The sequence below is a fragment of the Felis catus genome, chromosome X (assembly GCF_018350175.1).
Source record: "Felis catus isolate Fca126 chromosome X, F.catus_Fca126_mat1.0, whole genome shotgun sequence".
NCBI classification, from domain to species: domain Eukaryota; kingdom Metazoa; phylum Chordata; class Mammalia; order Carnivora; family Felidae; genus Felis; species Felis catus.
Window position 1 is genome coordinate 76,966,586 of NC_058386.1, and position 17,709 is coordinate 76,984,294.

Here is a 17,709-nt window from a genome sequence, read left to right on the forward strand (position 1 = left end):
ATATATCTGTCAAGTCCATCTGATCCAATGTCTCGTTTAGGGCCCTTGTTTCTTTATTGACCGTGTGTCTAGATGATCTATCCATTTCTGTAAGTGGGGTGTTAAAGTCCCCTGCAATTACCACATTCTTATCAATAAGGTTGCTTATGTTTATGATTAGTTGTTTTATATATTTGGGGGCTCAAGTATGCGGCGCATAGACATTTATAATTGTTAGCTCTTCCTGATGGATAGACCCTGTAACTATTATATAATGTCCTTCTTCATCTCTTGTTACAGCCTTTAATTTAAAGTCTAGTTTGTCAGATATAAGTATGGCTACTCCAGCTTTCTTTTGGCTTCCAGTAGCATGATAAATAGTTCTCCATCCCCTCACTCTCAATCTAAAGGTGTCCTCAGGTCTAAAATGAGTCTCTTGTAGACAGCAAATAGATAGGTCTTGTTTTTTTATCCATTCTGATACCCTATGTCTTTTGGTTGGCGCATTTAATCCATTTACATTCCGTGTTATTATAGAAAGATATGGGTTTAGAGTTATTGTGAGGTCTGTATGTTTTATGCTTGTAGCGATGTCTCTGGGACTTTGTCTCACAGGATCCCCCATAGGATCTCTTGTAGGGCTGGTTTAGTGGTGACAAATTCCTTCAGTTTTTGTGTGTTTGGGAAGACCTTTATCTCTCCTTCTATTCTAAATGACAGACTTGCTGGATAAAGGACTCTCGGCTGCATATTTTTTCTGTCTAGCACCCTGAAGGTCTCCTGCCAATTCTTTCTGGCCTGCCAAGTTTCAAAAGAGAGATCAGTCACGAGTCTTATAGGTCTCCCTTTATATGTGAGGGCACGTTTACCCCTTGCTGTTTTCAGAATTTTCTCTTTATCCTTGTATTTTGCCAGTGTCACTATGATATGTCGTGCAGAAGATCGATTCAAGTTACGTCTGAAGGGAGTTCTCTGTGCCTCTTGGATTTCAATGCCTTTTTCCTTCCCCAGTTCAGGGAAGTTCTCAGCTATTATTTCTTCAAGTACCCCTTCAGCACCTTTCCCTCTCTCTTCCTCCTCTGGGATACCAATTATGCATATATTATTTGTTTTTAGTGTATCACTTAGTTCTCTAATTTTCCCCTCATACTCCTGGATTTTTTTATCTCTCTTTTTCTCAGCTTCCTCTTTTTCTATAACTTTATCTTCTAGTTCACCTATTCTCTCCTCTTCCTCTTCAAGCTGAGCTGTGGTGGTTTCCATTTTGTTATGCATTTCGTTTAAAGCGTTTTTCAGCTCCTCGTGACTGTTCCTTAGTCCCTTGATCTCTGTAGCAAGAGATTCTCTGCTGTCCTGTATACTGTTTTCAAGCCCAGCGATTAATTTTATGACTATTATTCTAAATTCACTTTCTGTTATATTATTTAAATCCTTTTTGATCAGCTCATTAGCTGTTGTTATTTCCTGGAGATTCTTCTGAGGGGAATTCTTCTGCTTGGTCATTTTGGATAGTCCCTGGCGTGGTGAGGACCTGCAGGTTACTTCCCCTGTGCTGTGGTGTATAACTGGAGTTGGTGGGCGGGCCGCAGTCAGACCTGATGTCTGCCCCCAGCCCACCACTGGGGCCACAGTTAGACTGGTGTGTGCCTTCTCTTCCCCTCTCCTAGGGGCGGGATTCACTGTGGGGTGGTGTGGCCCATCTGGGCTACTTGCACACTGCCAGGCTTGTGATGCTGGGGATCTGGTGTATTAGCTGGGGTGGGTAGGCAAGGTGCACAGGGGCAGGGTGGCAGGCTTAACTCGCTTCTCCTTAGGTGATCCACTTCAGGAGGGGCCCTGTGGCAGCGGGAGGGAGTCAGATCCACTGCGGGAGGTTTGGCTCCGCAGGAGCACAGGGTTGGGTGTTTGCGTGGAGTGAGCAATTTCCCTGGCAGGAACTGGTTCTCTTTGGGATTTTGGCTGGGGGATGGGCGGGGGAGATGGTGCTCGCGAGCGCCTTTGTTTCCCACTGAACTGAGCTCTGTTGTCCAGGGGCTCAGCAGCTCTCCCTCCCTTTGTCCTCCAGCCTTCCCGCTTTCCGAGCAGAGCTGTTAACTTATGACCTCCCAGAGGCTAAGTCACGCTTGCTGTGGGAACACAGTCCGTCAGGCCCCTCCTCTTTTGCCAGCCAGACTCGGGGGCTCTGCTTGGCTGGAGAGCCGTCCCTCTACCCCGGCTCCCTCCCGCCAGTCCGTGGAGAGCGCACCGCCTCTCTGCCCTTCCTACCCTCTTCTGTGGTCCTCTCGTCTGCGCTTGGCTCCAGAGACTCCATTCTGCTAATCCTCTGGCGGTTTTCTGGGTTAGTTAGGCAGGTGTAGGTGGAATCTAAGTGATCAGCCGGACGCATGGTGAGCCCAGCGTCCTCCTACGCTGCCATCTTCCCTAAATGAACATTTTTTTAAAAAAAAATAAATAAAAATTGTAAAGTACAATACATCAAACAATAGCTTGAAATATGTCCTCAGCATTTCTAAAGATCTTGGCATGTAATGAGCTGTTAAACTTTCAGGTATTTTCTTCCTGTGATAACATAGCTGATTGTTTCATGCCCTTCACCATTAGATGTAATTGGTACCACCACTACCACAACCACCACCATCATCATAGACCTACTGTTCTATGCACTCTATGAGTATATGCAATTTTTCCTCACAAAAATCCTATGAGGTAGTTTTTTTATTCCTTTTTTGCAGATAAAGGAAAGATGTATAATAAAGTGTTAAAATACTTGCTAAACCATATTTTCATATTTAACCTTTGCTTGTGTATCAAAACTATTTCATATTTCAGCAATGGAAAAAACATATTTATTGTTAAACCTGTGAACATTCATGTCCCTAAATTTCTGCCACTCCAGGTTATGACAAGTAAAGCCTAAGTTATTTCCTAACAACCAACACCACAGAAATGCAACATATATTAGGAGAATATTATAAAAAACTGTATGAGAACAAATTGGAAAACCTGGGAGAAATGGATAAATTCCTAGAAACAAATATTAACTACCAACCTGAAACAGGAAGGAATAGAAAACTAGAACATACCAACAACTAGCAAAGAAATTGAATCAGTAATGAAAAAATCCCAAGAAATAAAAGTACAGGGCCAGATGGCTTCACATGTAAAGAAGAGTTAATACCTATTGTTTTCAAACTATTCCAAAAACTAGAAAAGGAAGGGAAACATCAAAATTCATTGTATGAGGCCAGCATTGCCCGAATACCAGAACCAGATAAAGGCTCCAATAAAAGAGAGAGCTACAAGCCAATATCCATGATGAACATGCATGCAGAAATTCTCAATAAAATACTAGCAAACAGAATCCAACAGTACATTAAATAAAATCATTCACCATGATCATGTGGGATTTATTCCTGGTTTGCAAAGGCAGTTCAATATTCTCAAATCAATCAATGTGATATACCACATTAATTAAAGAAAGTATAAGAACTATATGATCCTTTCAGTAGATATAGAAAAAGCATTTGACAAAGTACAATATCCATTCATGATAAGAACTCTCAATAAATAGGTTTAGAGGGAACATACCTTAACATAGTAAAGGCAATATATGGAAAACCCACAGCTAATATCATCCTCAATGGGGAAAAACTGAGTCAGGAAAGAGACAGGGATGTCCACTCTCACCACTGTTATTTAACATAGTACTGGAAGTCACAGCAACAGCAATGAGACAACAAAAAGAAATAAAAGGCATCCAAATCAGCAAAGAAGAAGCAAAACTTTCACTATTTGAAGATGACATAATACTCTATATAGAAAACCTGGAAGACACCAAAAAAACTGCTAGAACCAATAAACTAATTCCAATAAACTAATTCAGGAAAGTTGCAGGATACAAAATCAATCTGCATTGATTGATATCAGTTGCATTTCTATACACCAGTAATGAAGCAACAGAGAAATTAAGAAATCAATACCACTTACAGTTACACCCAAAACAATAAGATACCTTGGAAAAAACCAGGGAGGTGAAAGACCTGTATTCTGAAAACTATAAAACACTGATGAAAGAAATTGAAGATGACACAAAGAAAGGTAAAAACATTCCATGCTCATGGATTGAGAGAACAAATATTGTTAAAATGTCTATACTACCCAAAGCAATATCCACATTTAATGTAATCCCTATCAAATACTAGCAGCGTTTTTAACAGAGCTAAAACAAACAATCCTAAAATTTGTTTGGAGACACAAAGGACCCTAATAGCCAAAACAACATTGAAGAAGAAAAGCAAACCTGTAGGTATCACAATTCCGGACTTCAAGTTATAAAACAAAACTGTAGTAATCAAAACAGTATGGTACTGGCACAAAAATAGACACATAGGTCAATGGAGCAGAGTAGAAAACCCAGAAATGAACCCACAACTATATGGTCAGTTAATATTCCATAAATCAGGAAAAAATATCCAATGGGAAAAAGTCTTTTCAAAGAAAAGTCTCTTTTCTTTGGTTCTAGAAGAAAAATACAGTGTTGGGAAACCTGGACAGCTACATGCAGAAGAATGAAACTGGACCACTTTCTTATACAATACCATACACACAAAAAAATTTTAAATAGAGGAAAGACCTAAATGTGAGACAGGAATCTGTTAAAATTGTAGAGGAAAACAAAGCTAGTAACCTCTTTAACTAACTTCTTTGACATCATCTGTAGCAACTTCTTTGTAAATATGTCTCCTGAGGCAAAGAAAACAAAAACAAAACTAAACTATGGAGACTTCATCAAAGTAAAAAGCTTCTACACAGTGAATAAAACAATCAACAAAACTAAAAGGAAACCTGTGGAATGGGAGAAGACATTTGCAAATGACATATCTGATAAAGGGTTATATCCAAAATATATAAAGAAGTTATAAAGACTCACACCAAAAACAAATGAATAATCTAGTTAAAATATAGGCATGAATAGGCATTTTCTCAAAGAAGACATACAGATGGCTGACAAACACATGAAGAGATGCTGAGCATCACTCATCAGGGAAATACAAATCTGAACTAGAATGAGGTGTCACCTTACACCTGTCAGAATTGCTAAAATGAACAACACAAGAAACTACAGGTATTGGTGAGTATGTGGAGAAAGGGGGATCCTCTCACAGTGTTGGTGGGAATGCAAACTGGTGCAGTCACTCTGGAAAACAGTGTAGAGTTTCCTCAAAAAGTTAAAAATAGAACTACCTTAGGATCCAGCAATTGCACTACTAGGTATTTGCCCAAAGAATAAAAAAAAATTACTAATTCAAAGGGGTACTTGCAACCTGATGTTTATAGCAGCATTATTGACAGTAGCCAAATTATGTAAACAACCCAAGTGTACGCCAATTGATGAATGGATAAAGAAGAGGTTATATGTGTGTGTGTGTGTGTGTTTGTGTGTGTGTGTGTGTGATGGAATGTTACTTAGCGATGAAAAAGAATAAAATCTTGCCATTTGCAACAAAATGGATGGAGCTAGAGAGTTTTATGCCAAGTGAGATAAGTCAGAGAAGGGAAAATACCATGATTTCACTCATATGTGGAATTTAAGAAATGAAACAGATGAACAAAGAGGGAGGGAGAGACAGTGAGGTAAACCAGAAAACAGACTCTTAACTATAGAGAACAAAATGAGGGTTGCTAGAGGGAAGGTGAGATGGGTGAAATAGGTAATGAGGATTAATTGTGCACCTGTTGTGATGGGCACTGTGTGTTGTATGGAAGTGTTGAATCACTATGTTGTACACCTGAAACTAATATTACATTGTATTTTAAGCAACTAGAATTTAAAAACTAAAAAAATATAAAACCTGAGTTATTTCCAATTATTTTCAAAAAGGGATGTCTTCGAATTATTTGTTTCTCTCAAAAGTATATATATGGACCTTGAAGCTGCTATAATATTTTACCATCTCTGAGCACCCACATGCATGTATGTATATATATAATTTTAACTTGCACAGTTTCTGTAACATATAAGTAATGGAAAGATTTGTGTTTAACTTTGTATAGGAAGCAGTGAAAGAAAACAACAAGAGAAAAGAAATGGAAGAGAAGACTAGGAGGGCAAAGCTCGCAAAAGAGAAAGCTGAACAAGAAAAGTTAGAACGCCAGAAGAAAAAGAAACAACTCATTGATATAAACAAAGGTATGAAGTACTTTAAAAAATTTTAAATAAAGTAATTTCACTTAATTTTGGATTATAAATTAAATGTTTTGTGTAGAAATTTCACAATATTATTAGTTACTTGTGTCAAATTTCTCTCATGACCTTATCTATATTTTTTATCACCATACACTGGGCACTCAGGATTTTTGAGAATCAATGCAAGGTAATATATTGTTGAAATGGTCTCTTTCCCCTCATTTATTTTATCAAATTATATCATATTATGTTCTGGATAATGCAGTGGTGAGGAAAGAAGCAGGTGAGATGAAAAGAGAAAAAGAAGTATGGGAAGATGAGCCCTATGGCTCTGATCTCATTTTGTTGACACGTGTCTGTTGACAACACAGTAATAACAGTTTTCCTTGGGGCTTTGAACATTACAAGTCATAATAGATATTGACAGTACTATTATAAGTTGAAAAAAAATAGACGTCTTAATCAACTGAGAGCCTAAAAACAAAGATACTGTATGTCATAATATAAATTGTTTTCTTGGTTAGTAAGATTGACTGTATATTATTGGTTTTTTTTTTTCTTTTTTAGGAAGAGAGGGTAAATAAAGTGATTGGCACCAGGTAGCTACACTCTGAAAAGTTAATAAAAATTAAGAAAAAGCATAGCCTTTGCCATTGAGGGTTAGAGAATTTAAAAGCAAAACAAAATCTGAACAAGATATGAGAACATGATTAATATGGACCACCTATTTCTTAATATAGTGACAGTAAAAATTGCAAGCGCTGTGTAACGTTGACCATGAGCCAAGCACTGTTCTAAGACTTTGACATGTTTTAAGTCAGTTAATCTTCATAACATAAGTAGGTACTGTCATTACCTCATCCAGTTGAGGAAACTGAGGTTCGTAGAAATTAAAGAACTTGCCCAATATCACACAAATGAGAAGTGTATCACCAAGATTAGAATCCAAGTAGTCTGGCTATAGAATCTTTGCAATTATAAATGCCATTGTCAAATAATAATAACTAGCAACAACTACTAACATGTAGCACTATGCACCAGGAACTATTGCAGGAGTTTTGCGTATATGAACATATCTAATCCTCATAAAACCCTATAGGAAAGGGCTAGTATCTCATTTTTAGATGAGGAAACTGAGGGACAGAGAAGTTAAGTAACTTACCCAAGTTCACAGAGACAGTCAGTAAGAGATAGATAGAATCAAGATCTGAATCTAGGCAGTCTGTGGCCAAATTTATTATTTTTACCATAAGTATTAATTATAATGATTAACCATTACCAATTATTTTGTAGTAATGTCTCTTAATAGCTAATCTTCTGAAATGATGTCTATACCATTAAGTTTATTCTTTATACCTTTAAAATATATCAAATGTTTTAGGAATTTCCAATAGTTTATCTTTTATATCCCAGGAAATAAATATAACAACATTTTAAAAGAAGAAAAAAAGTTAAAAACCAAGGTTAAAAAGAGTAGCATCAACATAATTTAGCAAACAGACTTCATAATTAGGATGAAAAGAATTGATCCTGACTGAAGATACTCAATTAGGAAAAGCAATGGGTATTCATAGGAAGTTCTTGCTTAAAAGGTGATGGAGTCAGTAGAATAGGACTAAAAGTTACTCCCTTTTATGCATGGACTAATAGTGAGATAAGAGTATGGAAGAAGGGGCTCCTAGGTGGCTCAGTTGGTTAATCATCTGATTCTTGATTTCTGCTCAGGTCATGATATCACTGTTCATAAGATAGGATGGAGCCCTACATTACCATGGAGCCCACTTGGGATTCTCTCCCTCTCTCTCTCTCTGCCCTTCCCCCACTCATGCTTTCTCTCTCTCTCTCTCTCTCTCTCTCTCTCTCTCTCTCTTGCTCTCGCTCTCTCTCAAAAATAAATAAACTTAAAAAAAGGTGTCTTGAAGAAGTAGGGGGCAGATGGTGCATTCCCTTGGCTATGCTAAGGCCTTTACCCTGAAGGCGATGAGAAGCCTATAAGTATTTATAAATGAAAAAATGATATGCTTGATAGATTTCTTAGATCATTTTGACAAAAGCATAGAAAATGGATTGGAAAGAGAAGGGCCTGTGACAACAGTGGTTATAAAGTTATTATCATAATCCTGACAAGAGATGATGACAGCCTGAATTCAGTGGTAGTAAGGTTAGAGAAGTTACCAATAAGAGGTATATTTGAGTTCTATAGGATGTGGATATATAGAGACAGATTTATTTAAAGGAATTGGTTCATGTGATTATGGAAGCTGGCAAGTCCAAAGCCTGCAGAGTAAGGTGTCAGGATAGACCCAGGGAAGAGCCAGTGTTCCAGTTGAAGTCTAAAGGCAGTTGGCTTGCAGAATTCCTTCTCAGGGGAAGTCAATTTTTTTAAATGTTTATTTTTAGAAGAGAAAGAGAGACAGAGTGCTAGCAGGGGAGGGACAGAGAGAGAGGGAGACACAAAATCAGAAGCAGGCTCCAGGCTCTGAGCTGTCGGCACAGAGCCCAATGTGGGGCTCAAACCCACAAACCTTGATATCACCACCTGGGCTGAAGTCAGATACTTAACTGACTTAGCCACCCGGATGCCCCAGGGGAGGTCAAACTTTTTATCTATTCATGCCTTCAGCTGGTTGGATGAGACCCACCCACATTATGGATATCAATCTACTTTATTCAAACTCCACATATTTAAATGTTAATCTCATCCCAAAACATCCTCACAGAAACATCCAGAATAGTGTTTGAATAAATATCTGGGCACTGTGGCCCAGCCAAGTTGACCCATAAAATTAACCATTACCAGAGGGGTATTAAATAGTAGAACTGACTGACCCTACTGGTTGATTGGATATGGGAATTGAAGAAAGGAGGCATTAAAGAATGTGATACCCTTCATAAAGAAAAAAATCAGGAATAGAGCAAATTTCATCAATAAGGTTACAATGATTAGTGTCATTTTGAGCATGTTTCATTCTCAGATGTTTTGGAAAGATCGGAAATGTCTAAGTAGCCATTGTATATGTGTGTATGAATCTCAGTAAAGAGGTTTGGACTACACAGACAGCCTTGAAAATCATTGGTTTCAGATGATTAGGGTTAGGGTATATTAGTTTGCTAGGTCTTCTGTAACAAAGTATCACAAACCGGTTGGTTCAGAACAATAGAAATCTATTGTTTCACAGTTCTAGAGGACAAAAGGTGTTATGGGAGGGCTGTGCTCTTTCTGAAGATGCTAGGGAGAGATCTGTTCCAGCCTCTCTCCTAGCTTCTGGTAATTCCTTGGTTGTAGCAGCATAACTTTGATCTTGGCATTCTCCCTGTGCATGTCTGTCTCTTCACATGGTGTTCTTTTTATTAGGATACCAGTCGTATTAGATTAAGAGTCCAACCTACTCCAGTATGACCTCACCCTAATTAATTAGACAGCTCAACCCATAACATGACTTTGAATGAGATCACTAGGGTAAAATACAAATCAGAGGTTCTGAAAGTATTTGGTCTCAGAACCTGTTTACACTTTTGAAATGTAACTTACTGTGGACCCCAAATACTTTTTGCTTATTCAGTAATATATATTGACATTTATCATGCTAGAATTAAAATAGACATAATAAATAAAATTATATAAGACAAATAATTTTAAAATTATTTATTTACTAACTCTATTAAAATAACAAAGTAAACCTATTACATGCTAAATAACGTTTTTCACAAAAAGTAGCTTCATGTTGTAACCCCCATGTCCCCCAAATATTAGTAAGAAGAGAAAATTAATATTGTAAATTTCTTCAAAGGCTGGCTTAATAAAAGACAGCTTGATTCTCATACCTGCTTTTACATTCAATCTAATACAGTACCATTTGTCATGTAAATTCTGGAAAACGCTATACACTCAGGAAAGAATGAGAGAGAAATAGGCAAAAAAGTATCACTATTCTTATGAAGATAGTTTTTACCTTGCATATTTTATGTGATGTCAGAGGCCTCCACAAGTCCCTAGAACACACTTTGAAAATCTCTGGGGTGAGTAATGAAAGAGCAAGCAGTCAAGACAGAGTCTGTTGAGCTTTGTGGCAAGAAAATAATCTTGCCCCCATACCACATTGCGCCCTTCCCCATCCCTGAGTATTTATCAACTTTTCACTTTTTCCCTAAAAATATACCTGTAATAGAAAAAAAAAAGAAATAAAGAAAGGACCTATTTTTATTATGTTTCTAGTATATATTTTCATTTCCCAAGATTTGGTCAATTACCTCTTCAAATATCATTGAGGCCATAGTATAAAGATCCAAATAAGTTTTTATGCAGTTGCTTAGCTGAGTTATCTGAATATGAAAAACATACTTTAATATAGGATTTATCTTTTGTGTATTGTTACCATATCTCTATTTCGAGATCCAAGAATAAACTTTACCATTAGGTTCTTGATTGATGGTCTATATGTTGTAAATACTTTATTATTATTAACAATAATAATTATTATTTTATACTTAAGAGTATATGTGTGTTAGTACTTGTATATATGTTTCAAAAAACGATTCTTCCATTGGACAGCATAGCCTTAAGAAGATGAGAAGAAAGAATAAGAACAGAGTTGGGGAGTTGGTGGTCAAGATGGAACTCAGTGTCACTGAGTTTCTCAGACAGTATCTTATAAAAGATGCTAATATTAACTAGGTGGAAGTCAGTTGCAGACACTTAGAGGGTCTGAGAGGAAGCATGGTCAAGCTACATTAAATATGAATCCATGGGTGACATGAGAATGAGTTGCAATCAGAACATGATTTAGAGAACTTTAAATGTGTCTAATAAGAACAGTGTTATCCACTTTCCAGTGAAAGAATTATATTCTTCCTTTCTACTGAAAGATGATGTAGAACATTTGGTTGTCATTGTGAGATATGTATTATATAGAGCGTAGAGGTATTTTGTTGCATATGTGATTAGAGATATTTACCATTAAAACCAGAGGACCTTACCTGTAACAATAGTAGTCAAATAGAGTCCCTTGGGTAAATAAAGTCAGTTGAAAATTAACAACTTTAAAAACACATAAAATCTTTCCATAAAGTTTCTATTTCATATCAACTTAGCTAAATCGCAAATCCCTCCCTTTTAGAAAATATCCTATATAGCTAATAAGTAACAGTAGTAAGATATATTTATGTGACATGCAAAATTATATATGTTCATCAAAAAGAAGTATTTTAGAATTTAATTATTCAGAAGAATAAGAGGATAAAGGAAGCACAAAAGATTATTTATGTAATGTAGATGTGATCAGCTGAGCTCAGAATTAAGTGAAGATATCATAGAAACCAAGCAGAGAAGTATATCTTTCATGTTAAATCCATAAAAAAATCCGTTTGAAACCTCCATTTTGAGAAAAATGGAGATCAGAAGGCAAAGGCCATGATAAGAATTAGTATTTTTTTAATTGTAAAGGAGAAAAATGCAAGATTATATGTTAAAGAGCATCATTTTGTAAACATTAAATTAAAATGAAAAACTAAAAACTTATTTAAGTCTGTACATTTAAAAGAGCTAGAAGATCAGTCCTGGCTCTGCCACCTTCTAGCTTTATGACCTTGTTCTTTTCCTTTACCTCTTCATGCCTCAGTTACCTCATCTGTAAATGTAGGATAATGACATTTACCTCCTATAATTTTAGTTAAAATTAACTGAGATCAGTAAGTACAGCACATACCACAGAGCCTAGAATATACTTGTTGCTGCAGCTAACAGTCATTTTGTGCTCATTGCAGAATCTGAAAAAAATTCAAGATGTAGTCCCTCTGCATCCTTAAGTGTTTTGTCGGAGAATTTTATAATTTTGTCAGAGAAATGTATAGCAGAGGAAAGTCTGTTTTCCCGCTCCCCATCTGAGGTTGTTTGAGTGGGGACCTGTAAACTAGACTGACTAAAAACAGATTAACAAAAGAAAAACAGATTTATTAATGTGGCATACATGTGGGAGCACTCAGTGATGTACAATTCAAATGAGTGGTTAAAACTTGGGCTTTTATAGCATCTTAACAAAATAATACTGAATTTGTAGAAATTTTTAGGTAAGACAAAGGAAAAGGACTTTGAGTTTCTAGGGCAGCAAATGGTAAGAAGGTAAATATATGGGGGAACTAATGGAAGATAAGGGCTAGTTAGCAAAGGTTTTATGTAGGTTCTTTTGGTGCTATTTCTGGACTGATAAGGGTTTATTTAGAGTTAACTCTGGTGGTTAACTTTTATGTTCTTCCTTGCAAAGAAGGGAAGATGGACACTTCACAAATTGATGTCCTGATTTCAGGCAAGTAGGGGCAAAACAGAGAGTTTTTCTTATATTTTTTTTCTCAATTGTCTTCAGCTAAAAAGAATCCTTATGCCAAAATGGCATATTCTGAGGTGGCATATTCTGCTACCGTTCAGATAAAATAAAGCTGAAGGAGCACATAGTATAATAATATATAATAGAGATTATTTAGATCTATCTAAAAGGGGAAGTCAATGAAGTCTAGTGAAATGGTATAAGGTTTTGCAGAAAAGGCTAAGTATAGTTTCAATGTATAAGTTGAACTAGATGATGAAGGCCGGGTAATACCTGACTGAGCGGCAGCAAAACTATCTAGTAAATGGGAATAACGTCAGCAGTAATGCATGTAAGCAAATAAGGGAGCAGGTCTTATGTACAATATGTTCAATAGCCCACAAGAAATTAAGAGGATATGTCCTAAATTCAAGTCCCAGATCCACAACTGACTAGCCATATAATCTCTGATGAAGTATTTTATCTCTCTGTGCCTTAATTTCCTCATCTATGAAATGGAATAATAGTATCTCCCTTGTTATTATGAGGGCTAAGTCAGGGAACCCACATAGATTGGTGTTACTTCTACTCTAGTCTATCAATTATATGTTAATGTCTTTGGTCTCTGATAAATAGTTCCATGTTCAGTAAACATCTTCTGACCTTGCCACTGTCCTCATTGTTGTCATTGGCAGAGAAGGGTTTGAATTGGAAAGGTGGGAAGACTATTGGAAAGAGTGTGAAGAGCTTTCCAAGTCAGGCAGGGGAGTTGCGGTGTGATGTGGTAGGAGAGCCAAGGTGATTATAAAAATTTGTTCAGGGATTACTGAGGTGAAGTGAGCCAGAAGCACAAGAGAGAAGAGGTGAATACAAGGTGGAGGCAGCTAGAAAAGAACAGAGAAAGGTGAAAAAAAAAAAAAAAAGAGTTAGCTCATATCTGTTTCTGTCTTCAAAGAAGGAGTTTAAACCAGGGGTAGTTTAGGAAGGTGGTAACAGGAAGGAAAATTTTCATAGAATTGATGGGGAAAAAGGGCAGTGGTAGTTACAATGGATTGGCTTTTTTAAATTTTTTTAATATCAGCACCATTTTACCAGTACATAATTATGTATTTTTTGACATATTAGGTTATTTTATTTATCCAACCAACATTTATTGCACCATTTCTCAAATAATTATAATTGGAGTGTGTACAGTAGCACACCATTATTTAATTGTAAAATTTAGAAAAGTAATTTAAATGCAGCAAAAAATATGCTAAATCAATAAATGTACTCTATAATATGTAATAATATGTAAATGATGCAAAATTCTTGGTATAATCTACGTTCTACAACCTTTCATTATGTTAGTATAGATGATAATTAACTTAGGTACCACTAAAAATAAATAATTCTGTAGGTAGAGCAAGAAAGCTTACCAAATATTTGTAATATTTGTGAATAAATCTATTTCTTTTCATGTTTATGGAAGTCAGCAAATTAATTACAATGATTTAGAGGAAGTGATAAAAGGAAATGTATTTTAAAAAGGGTGTTTTGAAATTGGAAACTCTAAGTGTGTCTCTTATGCAAATATTATTTCATCACGAGCTATTTTGCTCTCCTTACATAAGATTATATGGAAATTTGAATTGCCTGTTTACTTCTAGTACGATGACAAAGAATGAGCTATCTTAGTCAGATTTGATGATAAATCATTCTTCTGAGAGTAAATTAGCAAAATTTAGCCAACAGGCCTAAACATTTAAACTCTATTATTAGTGGTATATAGCAATTTTGTTTTTCTCTTTCCCAAGTTTTAAATTACATCTTATAAGTAAATGAATTCATTACACATTACATTATTTTGATCTAAATAAGTAAAAACTGTGTTTCCCCAGACATTAAATTATAGTAACCAAAATTATAGGATACCCATAAATAACAGAATTGATCCCAATAGTATTTAAAGCACTACCAATAATATAAATTACTGAGAAAATATAGGTAACATCATTCTGGCATATTCTACAAATGCTAATGAACAGCTCACAGATAATAATACAAAGTTAAACAAGTGGGTATACTTGTTAGACTTAGAAAAGAATCATTGACTTAATAAAGCCTTATCCATGGAGGAAAAAAGGGATATCTGGCCGATACCCTGTTTATTTAAATTGTCTTGCTGTCTACTTTAGCATACATTTCAAGAAATCTGTGTTTTTTCAAAATCAGAACTTGTTCTTTTTGTCATTTAGGTTTGTTTCTTCAGTGGAAATTTGTGGGACTTTTTCACAAAATTATTCAGTACAGTAAAGATTTTTCCAGGTCCTTAGGGCTTTTAGCAAACTAATTTATTTAGTATAAATTTGGAATTTTGTTATTTTTAAAATTTTTTAATGTTTACTTATTTTTGAGAGAGAGAGGAGACAGAGTATGAGTGGGGGAGGGGCAGAGACAGACAGACAGACAGAATCTGAAGCAGGCTCCAGGCTCTGAGCTGTCAGCACAGGATATTTAACTGACTGAGCCACTCAGGCACCCCTGAAACTTTGTCATTTTAATGAAACCTTTTTTGGGTCTGATTTAGGCAATGTTAAGCACTATTGCTACCATTCATTCAATAAACACTTCTTGAATTTTTCAGTTTAGGCACTGGGTTAAGTCACCCAGGTGCAAGAGGAACTCCCACAGCAGTAGCCATCCAGTGAGAAATTACACCCTCTGTGTGATTCTGCTGACTCCCAATACGTGTTATCTAAGACACATCTTTCATTGGGGTAGCCTGCAAATGAAATGCTTCCAACCTTTTTTCCTTTGGAGCTAGGCAAACCTGAGTTCAGATTCTTACTGTGCCCCTTAAACAGTGTAACTTTGACAAGTCACCTAACCTCTCAGGTCCTCAGCTTCCTTGCTATAAAACAAGGAAAAGAATAGGATCTATCTCCTAAAATTTTCATAAGAAGTAAATGAAAGAATATATGTAAATCTCTTAGCATTTTCCTGGCACATGGTTAGCACCCAATAAGTATTAAGTGTTATTATCCCATTCATAATAATAGTTATTTTAGTGAACATATTAAAAAAAAGTATCAATGGCAATAATCACAACATTAAAATCTTGGTTGTCTAGAATGCCTAAGGAAAGAGGTGTTTTGAGTGGTCTGATTTTGTAATTATATAGAAAACCATTTGTACATTAGTCTTGATCATTTGTAATCTTTCTGAACTCTGTTAGTCCACAGCTCTCCTCTTGTCTACCTACCCAACCACCTCACTGCCCCCAGTGTTTTTGGCTTTACATTTTCGACAGGTGAAAATTTGTAGAATATAGGGCTTATATTATAATTTTGAACCTGTAGCCTGCAATACAGTATATAGGTACCTGATAGATGTTTAGGACTTTGTTATTGTCTCTGGGTCATTACCCACAGCATCAGTGAATATGCACACAGGTGTCAGAGTGGGGTTTATACTAAATCCAAAATACCTTTTTGATTAATCAAAGGTTCTAGTTATTTTTTCCTATGGCCTATTTTAGCCACTTATCTATCACTAGTAATTTTTTTTTTCTGATCTCACACTAAAATAATTACATTTCTGACATTGGTTCACTGGAAATAAGTGTTAAACCCTCATTCTTTCTGCCTGATTTATCAGTAAAACAAATTTCCGCATCTACTAAAAACTTCTTTTAAACAGAAGATAAAAGGGGCACCTGGGTGGCTCAGTCGGTTAAGTGTCCGACTTCAGCTCAGGTCAAGATCTTATGGTTTGTGAGTTTGAACCCCATGTCAGGCTCTGTACTTACAGCTCGGAGCCTGGAGCCTGCTTCAGATTCTGTGTCTCCTTCTCTCTCTGCCCCTCCCCCACTTGTGCTCTGTCTCTGAAAAATAAATGTAAAAAAATATTTTTAAATGTCCAGCAGAGGATTAAAAAAAAAACAAGATAAAAATAAATATATGAAGAGAGATAGGTAATATACTTTAGATCTCATTAAAAGTTCTTATACTCCAAGTGCAGAAACTCAGATTTGCAAAAACCATAAAAACTGTCTTCAGTATGTTGAACATCTAACAAGATGTCATCAGTTCTTATGTAGAAGATGAACAATGTTGGCAGTTACAAATTTGGCTTTTCTTTACAGTATGTGCTTGTTACCATGCATGCATTGTTTAACTTTACTAGGCAGAAAGCCATGAAAATTTTGGAGCAAGTGAGTGAAAACAATCAAATTGACTATATAAGAAAGGACCAAAACACACTGTAGGTGGCCTAATCATTTTTTAGAAACTCACTTTGGTTCCATATTTTAATATTCTGTTTTATTAAACTGTGGAATGAATAACAGTTGTTGTATACCAACATTGCAATTAATTTGGCTCTCTTCTCAGTCAAATGTATTTAGAACAGCTTGAGAAGGATAGGTATTATCTCTGCTTTAAACGTCTGGTAAACTCCCCTGGGAAGCCATCTGGTCCTGGACTCTTACTTGTTGGGAGATTTTTGATAACTGATTCAATTTCTTCGTGGGTTATGGGTCTGTTCAAGACCCATTTCTATTTATTCCTGTTTGAGTTTTGGGAGTGTGTGGGTGCTTAGGAATTTGTCCATTTCTTCCAGGTTGTCCATTTTGTTGGCATATAGCTTTTCATAGTATTCCCTGAAAATTGCTTGTATTTCTGAGGGATTGGTTTCCATAATTCCATTTTCATTCATGATTTTATCTATTTGGGTCATCTCCCTTTTCTTTTTGAGAAGCCTGGCTAGAGGTTTATCAATTTTGTTTATGTTTTCAAAAAACCAACTCTTGGTTTCATTGATCTGCTCTACAGTATTTTTTTAGATTCTATATTTATTTCTGCCCTGTCTTTATTATTTCTCTTTTACTGCTGGGTTTGGGGGTTCTTTGCAGTTGTGCTTCTAGTTCCGTTAGGTGTGCTGTTAGATTTTGTATTGGGGATTTTTCTTGTTTCTTGAGATAGGCCTGGATTGCAATGTATTTTCCTCTCAGGACTTCCTTCCCTGCATCCCAAAGTGTTTGGATTGTTGTCTTTTCATTTTCACTTGTTTCCATATATTTTTAATTTTTTCTCTAATTGCCTGGTTGACCCATTCATTCGTTAGTAGGGTGTTCTTTAACCTCCATGCTTTTGGAGGTTTTCCAGACTTTTTCCTGTGGTTGATTTCAAGCTTCAGAGCATTGTGGTCTGAAAGTGTGCATGGTATGATCTCAATTCTTGTATACTTATGAAGGGCTGTTTT

The 17,709-nt window shown here is 36.0% G+C and overlaps 1 protein-coding gene across 4 annotated transcripts in view; it reads left to right on the plus strand.

Annotated features, from left to right (window-relative positions):
• Positions 1-17,709, plus strand: part of DIAPH2 (diaphanous related formin 2) — a 1,008,663-nt gene that overhangs the window by 783,948 nt on the left and 207,006 nt on the right. For all 4 annotated transcript variants that reach the window (XM_023249470.2, XM_019824053.3, XM_023249471.2 and 1 more), the window contains one exon: positions 6,034-6,169. In XM_023249470.2, coding sequence (XP_023105238.1) covers positions 6,034-6,169 — 136 coding nt within the window. The remainder of the gene's footprint in view (positions 1-6,033; positions 6,170-17,709) is intronic.